At 41.3% G+C, this 19,274-nt stretch overlaps 2 protein-coding genes across 6 annotated transcripts in view; one reads left to right on the forward strand and one right to left on the reverse strand.

Annotated features, from left to right (window-relative positions):
• LOC115234116 lies at positions 1 to 11,116 on the reverse strand. Its single transcript, XM_029804881.1, has 9 exons — positions 10,816 to 11,116; positions 9,631 to 10,599; positions 8,171 to 8,361; positions 7,723 to 7,860; positions 7,252 to 7,659; positions 6,806 to 7,136; positions 6,387 to 6,720; positions 5,381 to 6,296; positions 1 to 5,278 (listed from the first exon to the last, which is right to left on the reverse strand). Exons 3-9 carry the CDS (start codon positions 8,240 to 8,242, stop codon positions 2,843 to 2,845), a joined length of 4,635 nt encoding a protein of 1,544 aa, XP_029660741.1. The 5' UTR covers positions 8,243 to 8,361; positions 9,631 to 10,599; positions 10,816 to 11,116; the 3' UTR covers positions 1 to 2,842.
• LOC115234115 (acetyl-CoA carboxylase) overlaps positions 9,286 to 19,274 on the forward strand; it is a 16,435-nt gene continuing 6,446 nt past the window's right edge. Inside the window, exons 1-8 of one of the 5 annotated variants that reach the window (XM_029804875.1) lie at positions 11,397 to 11,441; positions 12,935 to 13,471; positions 13,747 to 14,029; positions 17,479 to 17,602; positions 17,706 to 18,036; positions 18,277 to 18,574; positions 18,647 to 18,860; positions 18,941 to 19,274. In XM_029804875.1, coding sequence (XP_029660735.1) covers positions 13,438 to 13,471; positions 13,747 to 14,029; positions 17,479 to 17,602; positions 17,706 to 18,036; positions 18,277 to 18,574; positions 18,647 to 18,860; positions 18,941 to 19,274 — 1,618 coding nt within the window. In that variant the 5' untranslated portion in view covers positions 11,397 to 11,441; positions 12,935 to 13,437. Of the gene's footprint in view, positions 9,617 to 11,128; positions 11,442 to 12,934; positions 13,472 to 13,746; positions 14,030 to 14,618; positions 17,015 to 17,478; positions 17,603 to 17,705; positions 18,037 to 18,276; positions 18,575 to 18,646; positions 18,861 to 18,940 lie in introns of those variants that run through there. The other 4 variants (XM_029804880.1, XM_029804879.1, XM_029804878.1 and 1 more) reach the window with 4 other exon arrangements.

A 19,274-nucleotide genomic window follows, 5' to 3' on the forward strand; every position in this document is an offset into this window, starting at 1 on the left:
TTTTTCAGTGTTTACATCATTTATATTTATTTTACGTTTTTTTACAACTCTTGTATATATTATAATTATAATCGACAAACAGTGTAGTCTTTCTCATATAACGGAAACAATTATTACGATTATAACTAAAGGGACAGAAATGCGCCCAGCCCGCGAAAAGGCGTGAGCCGTTTACACTCAAAAACAAGATTACTATATTAGCCTTTAAATATTACAGAATTAGTCTTTGTGTATCGGTTTCTTTTTTATAGAGAACTTTACTTGTAATGGCTTGAAACGTTTCTATATCTCGTATCATTTCTCTCTTTCTCTCTCTCTCTTTTCGCGCCATTAATAATATGGATCCTAACGAGTCTCTACGATTATATTTCGCGAAAAAACCGCAAGAATCTCAACTTATTAAAAATACACATCGCTCGCGGATGTATTATTGTTGCTCGTCAATATTGTGCACACAAGTATATCTCTTCGTCGTTAGGTACCTCGTTTGTAAAGGGGTTGTTTTGTATAAGAGCGTTGTCTACGATACCTCTGTATAGAGAGTTAGGCCATTAAACTACATCCTTTAAAGGATATCCAGGGAAGAGAGAGACGCTATCGAAAAATCTCTAAGTGTATATATATATTTTATGCATTAATAATTAAATGTCGGAAATATACGCGCTACTACGTATATATATATATGTGCTTGCATGCCGTTCTCACAGGCATCGATCTCTCGCGATAAAAGTATATTCGATCGAGAAATATTCAAGCCAAGGTACATGAACATGCAAAAGGATACGATGCTAGGAAGGTGTCTCGAGATATATAATCGGTTAATTAATACCTCTGGTTATCGCCGCAAAATATCGACGCTGATAATTAAAAGTACATTGAGTAAAATCTCGGCGGGAGCATCGTTGTTTTTATATACGGGAAAATCACGGTTTTAACAATATATAACATCGCTCTTTTTCCTTTATGTTATACGCTCGCAAGAAAATTTTAACATCCTCGCACGAAATAACAATTTCCCCGATTTATCTCTCTAATCTATTATAAATGCCACGAGTATCTGCGGGAGATCAGATATTAGAATATGCAGTTTTGTTCGCAATACGTCTACGGCAATAATAGAGCACGGCTTAAATCATATTCGATAAAATTGTTGGCCCAGTCTTGTCAAACGGTTTTCTCAAACCGTCACCTAAAGAAACGCACTCGCGTTATGTCTTTATGGAAACAAAAAGAAAATATCCGCGGATAAAAAAAAATATTTGTTCTCTTTTTCAGGGGGATGGGAGAAAGATGGCGATTAAATCCGCTGGATTAAAAATAAATATAGCTGTAAAATATAACTGAGCGTCGCGTGGCGTCACATTTTCGTCCGTAATAGCGGTGAGATGAATGGTGAGGTAGCTAAACGAGAAACTACTGCTTAATGATTGAAACTTAATAATAATAATAATAATAATAATAATAAAACGCGAGACCACATACAACGGCGTGCGATACGCTCTCTCTAGGATAAGCACTTATTTTTAAGAAAATTGCTTATTCTCGATAGTAATCTTGATTTTAAGCAAGCCTTTCATCAATAAGCGTGCTTTTGTTATACAAATATGTTGTACATATTAATTAACCGAAAAAAAATATTAACAAATTTCCAAAAAAAAGATATCATTATGGACCAGTCCATAATTAGGATATAACATTAATGCGTGAATGAAACGTTTTATTTATAAGCGTCGTAAGCGCGTGAATCGTTCGAAACTATTCAAACTTCATGTATGTACCAGAGATCTTCAATGCACGAATTTTTTCGTCAACAATTATTCTCCCATGGAATAACGCAACTGTTTCCAAAGCTATATGAAACAGACAAAGTGAATCATATTTTATGTGGTTTATATAGAAACTTTCCTTAAAAAAAAAAAAAAAAAAAAAAAATTAAAGATTCTAAGAAATTTATACGTTTCTATTTTTTTTCTATAAAAAAATACTATACTTCTTACTATCTGCAATGCATGAGAGCAACAGGTGAATTTAACATTTCGCATATTGACGTCATCAGAACCCACACAAAATTGTTGATTCTGGTACATACAATAAGCAACCCAATTATACGTTCTCTCTAGCATAACAGTACAAAGAATACAAGTAAATATAAAAAAAAAAAATCAAAGAGAATAATAATAATAATTACAGAGAATCGTTATTAAAACTTTTAACAATAATAAAGGTGAATATCTTTGAGTTTGTAATAAATTATCAGCTTTAAAAGCGTCCATACAATTTAGCTAACAATGGCGAAGACGAGTTATGGATCCTCAAGTAACTTATGTTTCATCATCCTCGTCGTAATTTGCTGCCGATATCATTCGCAGCGGCACCGATGAGATTCAAGTGAAAGCGATTCAATTGGCTCGCAACAAAAGCAGAAATAACATTCGTCGATGAATGCAGTAGAATTCGCATTCGTGAGTAGTACAAATAAGTTTTAGCGTGAATCTTACATTGGATATAAATTCAATAAAAATATACGAGTTATGGAATTTTTTAAATAGCGCGAAATTATCTCTATTATATTATCATTTAGATACATATTTGTTCGATGTTCCGTTCTAGTTAGTTGCCCTGTATACTTGCTGCTTTAAAAAACAATAATGCAACAACAATTAAGAGAAAATTGTAAAATTTGATCGCATATACGGTCGAGTAATTCCATAGTCGTTCTCTATATAATTTGCACTCTTCTAAAATGCAGGTAGATAATGAATATTGCATTTTTCACATATTACCTTTTTGCTCCGGAACTTATTTATACTACTACTTTAGAGAGCAAGAGTGAAGAACTTTATCAATGAAGAGAAGGTCTCGAAGCTCTCTGTTTCAACCTGGTTAACAACGCCTGCTCGCTGTCGTCCTCCGTCGCCTTGGATGAAATCCCGCGGAAGCTCTCCGATCGATACTTGTCCCTCAAGAACATCCTCCTCTCCTCTTTGTACTTTTCGATTCTCTCTCTGCATTGCGGGTCGCCCAGATCCAGGCCGCCGAGATTCCTCAATTGAATCTTCTCGGAGGCGCTCGAGCCCGCGCCACCGCCGCTGCCGCCGACATTAGGCGTGGAGCAATGCTGCTCCTCGGACGTTTGTTTCACCGATAATGTCGGAATTTCTCCCGTCATCCGATGGAACTTGGCCTCGTCTAGGGATCGACTCAGCGCCGCACGTGTCGCTCTCGCGTGACGCGCCCGCAAACAGGGCGGCAGATGTTGCGACGGCTCCTCGGATTTTCCTCTCGCGCAGTCTAATTCCTGCCTCATCCTTCTCTCCCTGACAATCTCCCGGCCGATTTCCGAATCGAAGCTCCTGCGATCTCTGACAGTTTCGCTCTCGTATCTTCTTCTCGCGGACGCGTTTCCCAGCGCGGCACCTCCGGATAATCTCTGCAGAGCTAGTTCCTGCAAGATGGCCGCGGTATCTCGTAGAACCACGGTGTCGTCGGCAGTCGGGGACGTACTTGGAGCATCCAATGTTCGTTCCATCAGCTCGGACGCGCCTTCCGGTGCATGTGCGACCTCGCAGGGTTCGGCCGCGTTCTCCGAAGGGATTCTCATCTCAATGTTATCTTGCATTTGATTAGTCTGCAAACTGGCTACGCACTTGTGATTTTCGTCGCTACGTTTGGAAGCGCTTTTACGTACTTGTTGCGTATTATTGTATCCGAAACTTTGGCACTTGTTTGACAGTTCGTTTGAACAGTGGTCATTGTCACGATCATCCTGAATCATGGAAACCGTGCTCCTTTTTCGATCGTCCTCGGAATTATCCGAAAATCTTGGCCGATTTATGACGTGCAGGGAACGTTGCGTGCTCGTATCTCTCGATAGACGGTGATAATTTTCGAAAGTTTCCGTCTCTCTGAATGCCTCCTTTTCTTCACCGCTCACATCGTTCTGATTCGTACCAAATACATTCGCGTTATCAGCTTCAATGTAACACGCGCGAACCTGCTGTTGCCGCTCTCTCGCGTTAGACTCCTGATTCGAGTCAATATCTGCCATCGTGCACGAGTAACGATTGCCGTTCTCTCGATCACGCAATCGGGAATGGGAATGCTCCGTGAGATTACCCTCGTTTACGATATCGAAACTCGTTTGCGGATCGTTTGCGCAATCTTCCCGCTCGTGTCCATGATTCTTCATGTACTTCTTTGTATCTGTAATATCGAGTATCATCCTCTCGCTTTCTTGCGTCAATATACGACTTTCTGATTTCGTGTCTACTTCGATGCAGAATGCATCAGTGGTTGAGGTAAGTTCCAACAATGTTTCGGAATCGTTTTCCGGAGACGTCGCCGGATTTGCGCCACCTTCCGAAAAGGGATCGTTGGGACTAGTCAATTCACTGATCGGCGTTGCGAGGGAACCAGTCGCCGTTCTTCCAATGATCACCCAATCGCCAGAATCGTTGCTGTTGCTCGCCACGCGCGGTTTCTCCGTATTGGTGAACACTTTGTCGGAATTATCACATATTACAAATCCAGATTCTTGCAGTTCCTGGAGAGTTTGCTCGCACGACATCGGAGAATCGAGATCGGTCGTATTGGACAACAACCTCGGCAAATTGGCTACAGCGGCAGGATTATCCGGTAAATCGGTAATCTCGTCGCTTTCCTTCGCTGCGCTCGCCTTTTCGTTATACGACTTGGACGAGATTTTCACGGAATCAAGCGAGCTCGATCCACCTGTCGCGTCCTTGCGAGATACAGTAATTCCGCCAGATTTCGTTTCTCCGCATAAAGAGGACAATCTGTTACATGATGTCATCTCCATGGTATTATTGAAAATCGAAGCAACCGCGCTCGACTGATTTGCAGTTTTATTTTCAACATCCGAAAGTGACATGGTTATATTTCTATCACGCAATTCTACGCGTTCGTCACAAGTCGTCATAGTCCTCTCGCATGACCTTAATCCCCTATCTCGGTCTTCTAGATTTATCGATAATCTATGGCTAGAGTCCGATAGCTTTTCTGAAGACGACACGCTAGCTTCCTTCAACTTATTCGCGCTACTCCCATCACGCTCATCGCCAATCTCTAACGGCAGAGTGAAACTTCGGAAACTTATTCTGGGACTATTGGCTATTGGCGACGCAGAGTGAGATGTGCCTTGCAACGTAGCGGGCGTTAACGGTGTAGAGGCTTCCGATAGTAATGGCAAATAACCTGGCGTTGGTAACGGAGACGGTGTGTCGATACTGTGTATATCCGCATTCGTCGCTACCATAACCTGAAAGATGTGAGAGATTAATAACGCACATATATATGTATGTATATATGAGTCCATATATATATATATATATATAGCAGATGGCAATTTAAAGTAATTTACCTGATCGGGACTTTGGCTGTCTATAAAACGCAATTCGACGTCACAATGCAGTCTTTCTTCTAAACGAGATCGTTTTCTCTTGGATCCGCCAGTGGCGGCGGCGCATTGATTACTCTCATTTCTTTGCCGACGCGGCGATGCCTCTACCGACGCCACTCCACCACCTTCTTCTTCTGAAAGCATTCTCATTTCTCGCTCTTCTAAATCGAAATTGAGTTGTATCTCTGAGAGATCTAACGGCGAGGGCACATTGGGCGCGTCCGCCAAATGATCAAAGTACGAGTCATGTGAAACGGATCGACTGTGACCACAGGTTCTGGTAGGAGGCGGTCCCCCCAAAAGGGGACCCAAGCCATCCTCGCCGTCCAAGCTGTCGGCGCTCTTGACCGGTCTCAATCGTCGCAGGGAGTTTAAGGAACTTGGCACTGTTTCCGCTTGCGGCGGCGTACCAATCTGTCTCGTTTTCCCCACAGCTCCTCTGCCGAACAACGCCCTCCAATTTAGCGAAGGTGATCGTTTTGAACCGTTCCTCTTGCGAGGCAACTCTATGACAGTGTGATAGCGCAACGGTAAGCCGGCTGGACCTGCTCCTACTTCTATATAATCAGGTTCACCCCTGAGGCTTCTATTGCGTGCCTCCTCCAGAGTGAGCAGTCGTGCGGACGTGGTGATTGCCAATGACTTTGGTCTGCCGACAGGACCATCCCCGAATATGAGCTCCGCGTAGCAGACTAGAAATTCCGTCACGACCGCCTGAACACCGACACCTTGAAGTGCCGCTACGCCACCCACTTCCAGTTCTTTGCATCTCAAGAGATTCGGCGCCCACACAATGGCCACGTTGCGCGGTGTCATACCTGTTTCCGAGCCACGCGCGGCCACCCTTACCAGATGACGCATCAGATATTCCAGTGTCCTGTGCACGTGTACAAAAAAATTAATTTTGAAATAAATTACGTAAATTTAAACAGCGAAGAAATGACAAAGTGAAAAATGAAACAAGTACCTGTAATGAGGTGGCGGTAACTTTCTCACCGCATCTCTCATACGTCTCAATCTTTCAGCGTCGCTGCTAGCTTGAACCGCGCTAACGAAAGTGGAATAAAGCTGATACGTGCACAACGGATTCGGCAGCTCTCTGAAGTACATCTTCAACAGCGATGCTACCGAATGGATATCTTGTAGAATACTTTCGTCGGAATGCAACGCTGGAACCCGATCTTCATCGAAGGCGTTCCGCAATTTTTGAATGTTGGATGTTACGCCGCTAAGACGATATATACCATCGACCAGACCATGTTTCTCTATAAATTCCGCACAGCACGTCAGCACGGTAGGCACTACGAAAAATAAATAATCGCTTTCTTTTCTTTTTCATGGTTGACCTGATATAATATGTCTAAGAAATACGATCAAAATTTATACCATCTTGACCAGAGTTTAGCAAATGTTCTCCCAAATCGCAACCAAATACGCGCTCCCGCAATATGCCCGATTGCTTCAATCTTCTCCTCGAAGGCCGATTCAGTATGAAGGATCTGAAGAAGGCGATCAGTTTGCCGTGTTTTCGCAACACGGGCTTTACCGGTAATCTCGATCTGACTGTCGTTGAAACTGTTAGGTGACGCGGTACCTTATCACCTATCACGGCAACGCATTCGGCTGGAAAAAATCCAACCGCGAACCCGTGCTTTCCGCGCCACCACGTACTTTCTCCCGCCGGAGGCATATCTATTACGGATATCATGTCGCCTACCTGTTTGTTACGTAAATTACGCTTCAATCAGTCATCGCCCAAAATCATTCTCGTAATGTATAGTTCGCGATTTAGCCAATGCTCTAAGCAAAAGCGTTTTAGCTGAAGAAATTACCTGGAAGGAGATCTCGTCTTGTGCCTGAGCGGTGTAAGGCCTCACGGCGTATGCCGCGGCAACAGCCGGAGTATTTATAGGACAGGAATCCGATTCTGGCACCAGGATTCTCCTTCCACGATTATCGAGTTGTAACCAATTCAACACTGGACCACAGTTTAGACCCTCGTGATTCAATTGTGAGAACCGATTCAAGTAATCCTTCAGTATATCACAGGTATTTTTTGGCCGAACATCTGGAAGCTTTGTTAAAGAAGAGAATTTTCTGTCGAATATGCAGCGGTGCAGTTGTTTGTCAAACATGACAAAGTTGTCATAGGATCTCTGTAGCGTCCAGCACGCATCTCCGGACGTTATCCGCACGTCATAGCTCTCCGAATCGTTGCTAGATCCTTCGTTAATGGATACCTGAAAACCGAGTCATATCTTGAATCATATTCTTGCGCGTATATCGCGCATTTAGCATCTTACCTCCAAAGTACTGAGCTCGACGTGCTCGTAATGAAAATGAGCGCACTCGTCGAGTTTTGGGAAGCGCGCGATACTACTCATATTGCTGCCAGAGCTAACAGGTGTGCTGAAATCGTCCGTCAGATTACCACTCAGACCCTGCAATTCCATTCGCAAAAAAAAAAAGTTGACATAAATATATTGTCTTTGGAAGATTACAATAAAGGATAATAAATTCAACGAGTCTACGCAATGCCAGCTTTCAAACTAAATGATATACATATATTGCGCATACAAATTTATCCAGCTGTAGCTGGATAAAGATTCATTAAAAGTCATCTTTCAATTTATCATTTTACGATTCATTTATACTTGATTAACACAATTCAGTTTGGGTGGTGAATTCTATTGCAAATTTGATCTAGGAGTATGTAGAGATACTTTAGATAAAATATTAAACTTATACAACCTTAGCTGTCTGAGACTCGATGTCTGTGAGTCGATGAGCACGAGGTCTCTCTTGTGTCGACGGTCCAGGCATTTTTTGCAGCCTCAAATGAGAACGAGGAGAACAGGAATCCAGACTTTTGACACAATTTGCCACGATGACAGCCAGCCTTTACACCCCTCTCAATCAAGCCATGTTTTCTCTTGAAGTTTCTTTAAATAAATATAACTTTATTATTTCATGAAAGACTCGCTAAAGAGATTCAGCTGCATCTTCCAAAGAATGATCGCTTTCAATGCTTTATTATTTTTTTGACGATGCATTTTTCCAAATAATAGATTATTACTATTAGAATAAAACCGCGATAAAAATTCTACGAGAAAATAATAACGCTGACGTCTACGACGAGTACATCTGCAAGTATGTATGTACGTTCGCGGCAGGAAACATCTGTTTTTCATGAATGGAGACGAGATCCGGCTACGACCCTTTTTTTTTCCTAATGGCTCGCCATACACGTACTGCCTGTCGCGTTATCATGCGATGTAACCAGCGCAGACACGCGAAAAATAAAAATACAACAAAAAGTTCCAAGTAAAAAATTCCAACTACAGCTATGTTTCGCAAAACGACGAAAATGAGATAAACATATTTGGTCTCTCCGTCATTTTCCAACAATTCCACAAGATGTTTCCATTTTAATACATTTGATATTTTAATAGGTAAAAGCGATCCAACGGAATTGCGATGTCGCGTATTAAGGAAGGCGAGTCTATTGTACGGACGTCTTTCTGTGCGCGCGCGAAAGTGCCAATAACCCGAAAAGCACACGCACACACATACACGCACGCGCGCACCACACACATTCACGTACAAGTAGGGTTAAGCTTTTAATATCTCAAGATTGAGGCAAGTCTCCCTCGTTTTTTGGCGTCAAACGGAATCGTTACGGCCATATGCCGAGATTAGCGGCTCGCGAAACTGCACCGTAATAAAGTATAGCGGAATCGCGCGTACACGCGACTCGAAACAGTATACGACGCGTATATATTTACATCGCGACGTAAGCCGTGAGTAAAGGACGGAGGATGATATCGGATCTCTCCCCGCACACACCGGCAAAAGTCCGCGAAGGCTCTGCGAGAGAACAGCTGGGTTTCCGCAACTTCCCCCTCTCGCGCTCGCTCTCCTCCTTCTTGGATCGCCACACTGGCGTGCGGACCAAATCCTCTCGCACGGGGGAAATAACGGAGCTATTATGTCACGAGCGATCTCTCTCTATCTTTTTCTCTTTCAGTCGCACACCCAACGCCCGAACGTCGCGCACGCTCCAACGAGGATAAAATTCGAGAGGGGGCCGGCGCGATTGCGACGCGACCGGCCGGATTGATGCCACTCTACAAACAGGGCCGCACTCTCGCTCAGCGACAACTTTACCGACAGACTCGAGGGAAAGCCACGCGTCAGGTCAGGATACCCACTCGATACGCCGCTCCTGATTTGAGAACCTCTGTTAGCCGGATACTTCACCGCGGGCCGCAGAGAAATGTACGCATACGAGGGCCCGAGCCGTATCCATCCGTCTCCATTTTCCTCGCCACCTATCGAGGCGATATCGACGGCGTCGAGACAGCCAGCGCGGCTACCTCGTCCCGATTACTCGGCCGTATCTTCCGCGCCGCATCACCGTCTGATCGCGAGAGACGCGGTGCACAATCACCGCGACGATCGCGTTAACCTTCGTCGACACTCTCCGGACTCTCCGCGATCAGAGACGCTTCTTCCGTTGCACCGCCCACCCACCGACCTCTATGTATATATATCTACCTATCCTTACCTTATCTCTATTTCTACCTATCCACCTACTCCTGACCTAGCATAATCCTGATCCAACTTGACGCGGCTGTCATAAATGTTGCCAACTTTGGTGCCAATCACATGGGACGGTTATTTTCTTAAATTCTCATTATATTAAATATTTATTTATTATTTCTAAAGAAGAGAGTGTTTGCTGTAGCGTCTCTTGATATATTGCAATGGAACGTTATACTTATAAAATTTTGTAATATCTCTCCGCTAAAGAGAGAGAGAGAGAAAACAAACGAGAAAAAAAATAATTATAGATTAACAAATGTTTAATGGGTTTTGTCATCTGTCGGTTTCTTCGTACTATTTTTTTTCCGTCGTATTCCGTCGTTCTTGAGTAAACAGGCCAACGTGAGACACAATCGATGATAAGTTGGCAGCGAGTGCTGTTTGCGCGCCAACCCTGCTGTCGGTCTTCAATACTTTGAAACATTGGTCTCGAAATTCGTTGTTTGCGGTATGCTTGATGATTCTACTTAAAGCGACGCTCAACATTTCACAAGATTTTAAATCTTCGTCAAACTTTTTGCCCATGGTTCTTTTAATTTACGCTTGCGTCTACGCCTCTGCGATGTGACTTTAACCTGGGGATATCAAACTCGATTAGAAGGCAACGATTATGCATCAGTTGACATAACAAGATTAGAATAAATGCTGACGAATTAAAGATTCATTATATATATAGAATAATTTAAATATTAAAAAAGTAAATAGGAGAAAAATCACACAAATGTATTGCTGATGTGTGTGTGTGTGTGTGTCATCTTAGACTGTGATTAATTAATAAAAGTTATATTTACCAGAAAATGAAGAGAACTCTTGAGAAATATATCTGTATATTTACTATATTAAGATATAAATATATTCTTTTCCGAGACGCGGAATACAGTTTGATGTCTTATATCGATATTTTTATTGAATACGGATCGAGGTTTGGAACGCGTAAATATTCACGCAGGGCGCCTGTCAAATCCTGACCTGACCTCTAGTCGTCGCGCGTAGTAACTGCGATCGCATCTCGTTGAGTTTTCGCGACACCTGTCTTAGATAGACCCGACACGTGCGTTTGACAACCGATAAAAACGAGCGCAAAGTCACGCGACGATCTAAATTCCGCGTTTCTCTGTATAACTGAGAACCAGTGATAGCGATCGTGTGTGTGGAAGGGAAAAAAAGTTAGAATCGCACGGTGAAACAGCAAAACTCGTCAGTCCTCGCCAGGAAAACGCCCAGTGATCGATTCGTGAAAAAAAAAAAAAAAAAAAAAATAAAATTAATTAAAACAAATATTCAAACGGTGGCAACGTCCTGAGTTTCGCCGAGACCAACGTGACAGCGAAGCGACTCGAATGACAGAACAGGAACGGAGAGACGAACCTAACCTCAAGCAGGAGCGGGCTACTCCGCCGCGCAAGATTCGTCACCGGTGAGTCTGCGTGTATGTAGTATATACGTATGTGTGCGTTAGTATCGCGTGGTGCTCGAATAATGCGAGAGATAGGCGTTGTATCGGGATGGAAAGAGAGAGTGAGAGAGAGAGAGAGAGAGAGAGAGATTCCATCCGTGAAAACGTCACTAGCTGAAGATCGCGCCGCGTCTCGCGGACCAATCGCCGTCGCCGGCGCGTCGCCTGACATTCTGCCCGGCCAATCACCGCTTCCCGTTCATTGTTTTTTTTTTTGACAGCCTCGTTTCACGAAAATCTATATAAACACCGCGCGATGCTTTTTGAAATGTATGTATGTATGTATGTACATACACGCAATTCTCCTCGATAGAGTTTTTCGCAAAAGGAGGGTAGATTATCGAGAAGTGGAAATGTCACGCGAGTACACGAATCTAGAGATGGAGTATTAATTCTCTATTCTTTTATCTTTGTTTTTTTCTTTGAAAGATAAAGTGCTAAATTGACGAGCTATTAAGCTATCTATAATGGATTGTCATTTTGGTAAGCGATAATATTTACGTAAAAATACGCATGCGCAAGAGTTCTCGATTCTATTCGTTTTAATCAAAAGGAATCAAATATCCATTTTCACATAGAACATTATGTATCCTACACTCAAAAAAATGTCTTGCTGATATAGGTAGATTTCTAGGTGTCACAACAAAAATTTATCGCTATTTTTTGTATCTGTTAGAATATTGTCTGTTACATATAGAATTTATAGCAGCAACATTCTAATAATATCTTCTAGAAAATTTAGGTCCCATTGCCAAATGTTAATCACTGCATTGGATAAATATGAGTTTCGATACTACAGAACGATCTTTGTGAGAAATATAACTGCCAATTATAACTGCAGCATCGAAAAATTGAGAAAAATTGTTTAAAAGAGCTAGATAGATTGAGCGCGTTATACAAATATGTTAGACGTGAGGATTATATATTCATTTGTTTCTTGCCGCTAATTTTTTCTGTCTACCACAGCCAAACTTTATAACAAGTATGATTGGCCTTAACATGGATAGGCGCCACAGAAAAACATTCTTTCTAAATTTCACAAACAGTTCAGATATAAATTCTGTCTCTGTCACTTAGATTGATTAAATGCGAAACATATGCGATATCACAGTATTTGCTAATCATTTATGTACCTCAGTTAATTTTGCGCACCCAGAAAATTTTTGCTGTAGTTGCAATACCACTTTTTTGAGTGTACTGATTTTGATTTTCATTTGCATAAATATGCAGGCGATTAAAGTTTTCGTTTTTCATTAAGCAAATTAAGCATATAGATTATTTTTTGTGAAATAAATTGCTATTTTTAAAAGATTTGAAACAATTTACGCGTCGCACGTCACAGACTGCCCAGTGTGCACTGCGTGGTATTTTTTTCTACGTTTAAGAACGATTGCGTTTGCAGTCCTTGAAGGTGGAATAAATATGAGACACACTCAGATGTATTTACATTGTAGATGGAAACGAACGCGAGCATGGCTCTGCCCGATGTTGGTTGATTCGAGCGCAAAAAGATAGATATAAAGGAGATTATTTTCTGCGAGGTGATTGATCGGCTTGGGATTCTTTTCAAAAGGTCATAAAGTTCGATTGGCATCGATACAGCACGAAGAAGTCGCGTGTGAAGAATACATCGTATGACCTCGGGATTGGCGGGACCGTCGTGACATCGATGGCGACGTGACGTAACGACCCTTGAACTCAGCTTGAGTCCACTCAGCTCGCGTCTACTCATATGATACCGCGCCACTGTATACAGTAGCTTTATTGCAACAACGTGTTCCGAGTTGAACACTCACGGCGAGTCGGTGCATCGCGCGCGATTCAATCTTGGACCTTCCTTAATTCGGTGATCCTCCGACACAGCTCGATCTGGAGGAAGGAACCGCATCCGCGCTCCGTTCTTAGGTGTCATTACAACGTAAGAGGAGAAACGGCGCGAGGAACGTAGCTGGGCTGTATGTTACGTCGTCTTCTGGTCTCTCTGTTTTTCGGTATTTCTTCAAAATTAAATTGTCATTTATAATTCGTATTTTAACATACAATACTTCATCTCCTGCCGTGCACGCAACGTGTCTACGTTACCCTCGTATTTTCTCGCTTTTTAAACGAGGGGTAGACACGGGATATGTACGCTCTTCTTCTTTCCTTTCCCTCTTCAAGGGGAATATTTTGTCATCTTCAAAGCAACGTTGCAAGTCATCTTCGAGTCGTTCGATCTCTATCGAACGTATCAAGGGCATATATTTGGCGATTGTGTGTTTTGAAGGTAACGACGCGGTGAGCGCGGAAAGAACGGAGTCCGATTCTTCGACGGGAGATTCCAGTCAAGAGATCATCGACTGTGTCGGTCCTTCCCCGGGGTCAGTTCGCGCGAGAGAGATGTCGGAGGCACCGGTGAGCTTTGTCGTCGGGGAGCCCGATCCCGATCCCGATCCTAGCGAGGTGCAGGAGATCGAGGATAGCTTCCCGAGCGAGGGGAGCGATAGCGTCAATATGCAGTCGCAAACCAATGTCATGCCAGGACTGGTAGAGCGACGTAAACGTCTCAGGTGATTGTGTTTCTGTCATATTCCGTTACGGATTCTTTGGACAAGGATTGAGGAAGATTGAGATAAAGATCCCTCAAGAAGAGCTTACTTCATAAGTCTCGCAGTGCTCGCTCGTGTCCGATACGTTGTTTCCACTATCTAGATAAATCTCAAATATCGGGGTGATATCGCCGAAAATCCGTAAACTTTATGCAAGGCTTACGCAACGCGCGAGCGTAAGCATCGCTATATTTAATGAATTGACGAAGCGAGGGGGTACGGGGGGAGGAGAAGAAAAGAACGACGTGGATATATGTATATTCTCTCTTTTTGGCACTGTAATCTTTTTCACTTCTGCGACCTCATGACACTGAACTCTTGAATATTCAAACATGCTTCCACGCGATTATAGAGGTTTCTATTCAGTGTTAAGAAAAATGATTCTGTTTTTTTTTTTTTTTTTTTTTTTTTTTTTTTGAAATTCCAAAAAACAACTCTTTTGTGCGCGTCCTCTCAAAGTCGTTATTGCGTTTGCATTTAGAAATTAGCAATTACTTTTCGAAAAATAATATTTTTTTTTTTTTTTTTTTTTTTTTTTTCAGAAATTCACAAGAATAACATTGTGTGCGCGTCCTCTCAAAGTCGTTATTGCGTTTGCATTTAGATAAATCGCGAAAAAATTATAAATATTTTATTTTGACGGATTACGATGCGAATTCGACTTGACCTTATAGTGATTATCGCATCACAAGATATTCCGAAAAAGCTGAAGAGCTGATAACGCGCGAAGTGAGAGAGGTTGCTTTCTTCCATATTTTTTTTTATATACAGTTACGCAAGTCTATTAATAAAGTAAATGGGACACAACCATTGATGTATATACATATATCTTCGTTAAAGAAAAAGCGGAGACAGCTTTCGGGAAAGCGAAAGACGAAAATCGAATCGAAAAATCGCGTCGTCTCCTTGTTTGTCCAAGAATGTACGAGATATCGCTGACAGAGAAAATATTATGTAACATAAGCCTATACATTTTAGCTTCGAGTCTTCTAAATCGGGACAGCGTAACAGCAGTTTACGAATTCGTAATCTTTATTCATTATCGTTTTAACATAAACATGCGTAACATAACGATCGTATGAGAGATTCAAAGGAAAGATTGCGATGAAAAGAGATTCAAGACCTTCATAAATTTCGCTTTAATATATAATTGATGACGACAGCTTTTTTTTGCTTCGTGTATATGCGCGAATAAACAAGTGACTTGATAAGCAAGTTTTGATATGTCACATTTATCGCATCGATATAACGTGTCGTTATGCAAATTTTTCTTTTGCATAATGAAACGTGCATGCCGGTGCATATTGTCTTATTTTGTACGTTTAATACAGATTTATTTATTACACCTTACTGAAAGTAAAATCGGCGAAAAAATGTGCGAAAATTTTCCGAGATATTATACATATAACAATCTGTATCAAGCATATCTTATAAATTATCGCTTCTTTTTACCTTATCCAAATATCTCGATAATTTCCTAATATGAGAAAATCGATTTAAAAAATTAGTTTTTTTATTTAAAATAAAATGTCAGTGACCCCTTCGAGAAATCTCGAAAATCATGACTAAAAAAATTTATTAATATTCGTCTTTTCGAATCGAACAGTTTCTTCTCGTATTTCCATATTTAAAAATAACGGAGATATTTCAGATCAACTTATATGTACAATATAGTAATTTAATAAGGGATCTAATAAACGTCGCAAATATATTGAAAGGAAACATATATGTGTGCGTGTATATTTTTCGCACTACGTCACGCAATGATTACGGAAAGAAAAAAACCTTTACTAATTAAGTCAACTTAAGCGGTTGACATACATTCCTCTTGCTTTAAGATTGACAAACAATAAGCAAAAACAAAAATGCATCATAAGAATAAATATTCTTAAATAGCACGCATACAAAGGAAGGGGAATTCTTGCGGAAGGATAGTGAATTGGAAACTTGCACACGTCAGTGAAGATTTGCCTTTCTAACGACACGGTCAAAGCTACAAGTGTTACGTATTCGTTCATTTTGTTCATTTCGTTCTATCGTTCCTTTTTGTTTTGTTTTATTTTTCATTCTCTTCGTAGAAGACAGAATTTTGCAATTCAAACAGAGTGTAAAGCTTGTACGTGGTGCGATGTAAAAATAATTTCCGCATTTTCACGACAACTAACGAAACGATAAGAGATATCGCCATATGAGACTGGCGTTCCATATTAAAAAAAAAAATCGAATTATCGTTCTTATAACGCTTAAAAATTATTCTTTGGCTATTTCGCGTCTATTATCGGGACAAAATAACTCGTTTCGCTTATTTCATTGCGCGCGACTTTTTCCTGTCAATTTTACAAAAATTTTTTTATTTCTTCTCGCTATTCTTTTTTTTACAATATTATTAATTATGCAATGAAAAATTTTGCAATGTCGATGATGACTAGAGCGGTAATGTTTTACGACGACATAAAGATAATATGATTGTAGTATTACGTACATAAGATACAATCGAACACACGTGTAAAATTCGAGATAGTTTACGAGATTATTTATATATCCCAAGGGGTTGTACTGATTACAAGTTAGAAAAAAATTTTAATATTTCCGTATCTTTGTCGGATCTTTCGTATTATTTACATAAGCGAAAAGCAAAGTCAAGTTAATTTCATACTAGTTTGATAGTTGTGCGAGAAACTATCCGGTTATTATCCTGGATTTCGCGCCTGCTTGTTAATATCCGGCGTTGGATCTTGAATATTCGGATCTGTTTTGAGTCGCGATGAAGCGAATAAAGAGATTCGTCTTGGCGGAAAATACGGAGAAGGATAAAAACTGGAAGAGCTCGGACAATCTGTTGATGCGCGTTGCGTCTAAAACGAGCATAAACGCGAAGAACGGCGAGCCCGATGTGGACGACACGGAAGATGAGAAAGCGAACCATCTGTCAGCTTTAGGATTAACGTAATCGCATTTTACTTTGCGGATGTACACGAACAAGCGCTATAGACCAACAAGCGAGTCTCGAGAAAAAAGGAAATTTTAATCGATGCTGCGAGAAAAATAATCGCCAGACAATCAATTGAATTGATTATTCAATTGTATAAAAAAAGAAAGACAAGCGATTGATCGACATACTTTATGCCAGTCATATTTTTTGACAATATGAAATGTTTCTGCTCGTAATAAATGCAAAATATTACATGTATATAACAACAATATTTATGTAATTTCGCGATAGAAATATATCTATATATGTATATTTCTATTTATGTATATAATATTCTAATTTACATTTATACATCTATATTTATATATCTTAATTAGAATATTTATATATCTATATATAAATATTCTTTTAATTATATATAATTTGAAAAAATTATGGTAATATAGATACATACTTATACAAAAATGTGTTTTGACAGGCCCAGCATGTCGCAGGGCACGGTGATGATTCAAACGCCAAATCGACTTCAAGAGAAGGATTTCACTATCGCGACTCCTGAAGAGTTCGTCCATCGTTTCGGAGGCACCAAGATTATCAACAAGGTAAAGTGTAGACCCTAATAACATTCAGAGCAGCCTAAAGCGCGAAGAGAACTGTCAAGCATCAACGCTACTACCTCGGATCTTTACGTTGGATTGTTTTCAGGTGCTGATCGCCAACAATGGTATCGCGGCGGTTAAATGCATGCGATCGATTCGACGTTGGTCGTACGAGATGTTTAAGAACGAGAGGGCCGTGCGTTTCGTAGTGATGGTCACGCCAGAAGATCTAAAGGCGAACGCGGAGTACATCAAAATGGCAGACCAGTACGTGCCAGTACCGGGTGGGAGCAACAACAACAATTACGCTAACGTGGAACTAATCGTCGATATCGCGACACGTACTCAGGTCCATGCAGTTTGGGCCGGATGGGGCCACGCTTCGGAAAATCCGAAACTTCCGGAACTGCTCCACAAAAATAACATCTGTTTTATTGGTATAAAAAAAGATATAACAAATCAAATTTTAATGAAAAAGAGAAACGCGTCTCTTTCGCTCTCTCTTTGGCTATATCAAATGTTGTACAAGAAACTATAAGATCGATCGTACCGTGACACAATTTTCCTGCGGAACTTTTAATATATTCGTAGCAGTTCGCTATACCATTCGCGCAGTTATAGCATATTTTAATTGTTTAATCGTAGCACACTTACACTTTCTCACATTTCCTCGGCAGGACCGTCCGAGAGAGCCATGTGGGCTTTAGGTGACAAAATCGCATCCAGTATAGTCGCTCAAACTGCGGACGTGCCGACCCTTCCTTGGTCAGGATCGGACTTGACAGCGCATTATAGCGGAAAGAAGATTAAGATATCGTCGGAACTTTTCAAAAAGGGATGCGTCGCCACTGTAGAGGAATGTCTAGCAGCGGCAAACAAGATTGGCTTCCCGGTCATGGTGAAGGCGAGCGAGGGTGGCGGCGGTAAAGGGATCAGGAAAGTTGAAAACGCCGAGGAGTTACCCGTCTTATTCAGGTAAACGTCAAAGTTGCCGCTGAGAAGGATTTTTTTACATCTGTTTTCATTGCAAGGATTTCTAATGTTTAGACAAGTGCAGACTGAAATACCCGGCTCGCCGATATTTATCATGAAGCTGGCCAAATGTGCTCGTCACTTGGAAGTACAATTACTAGCTGATAATTATGGTAACGCGATATCGCTGTTTGGACGCGATTGCTCTATCCAAAGGAGGCACCAAAAAATTATCGAGGAGGCGCCGGCCGTGATTGCTAAGTCGGAGGTTTTTGAAGAGATGGAAAAGGTATATAATTATCGTTAATTATGATCTTGGCATTAATTATGACTTTGATCGATTGCGCTATTGATTTGTCCGAACTACAGGCCGCTGTGAGACTAGCAAAAATGGTAGGATATGTCAGCGCGGGTACCGTAGAATATCTATACGACACTGCCGGTAGATATTATTTCTTGGAGTTGAATCCGCGTCTTCAAGTGGAACATCCTTGCACCGAGATGGTGTCGGATGTGAACTTGCCAGCGGCCCAATTACAAATAGCGATGGGCTTACCGTTACATCACATCAAGGATATACGTCTTTTGTATGGCGAAAGCCCCTGGGGCGACAGCCCGATTGACTTTGACCAGCCACGTCACAAGCCTCAACCTTGGGGTCACGTAATCGCAGCTAGAATCACCAGCGAAAATCCCGACGAAG

This window comes from Formica exsecta, unplaced genomic scaffold (genome assembly GCF_003651465.1).
Source record: "Formica exsecta isolate Colony F162 unplaced genomic scaffold, ASM365146v1 scaffold194, whole genome shotgun sequence".
NCBI lineage: Eukaryota > Metazoa > Arthropoda > Insecta > Hymenoptera > Formicidae > Formica > Formica exsecta.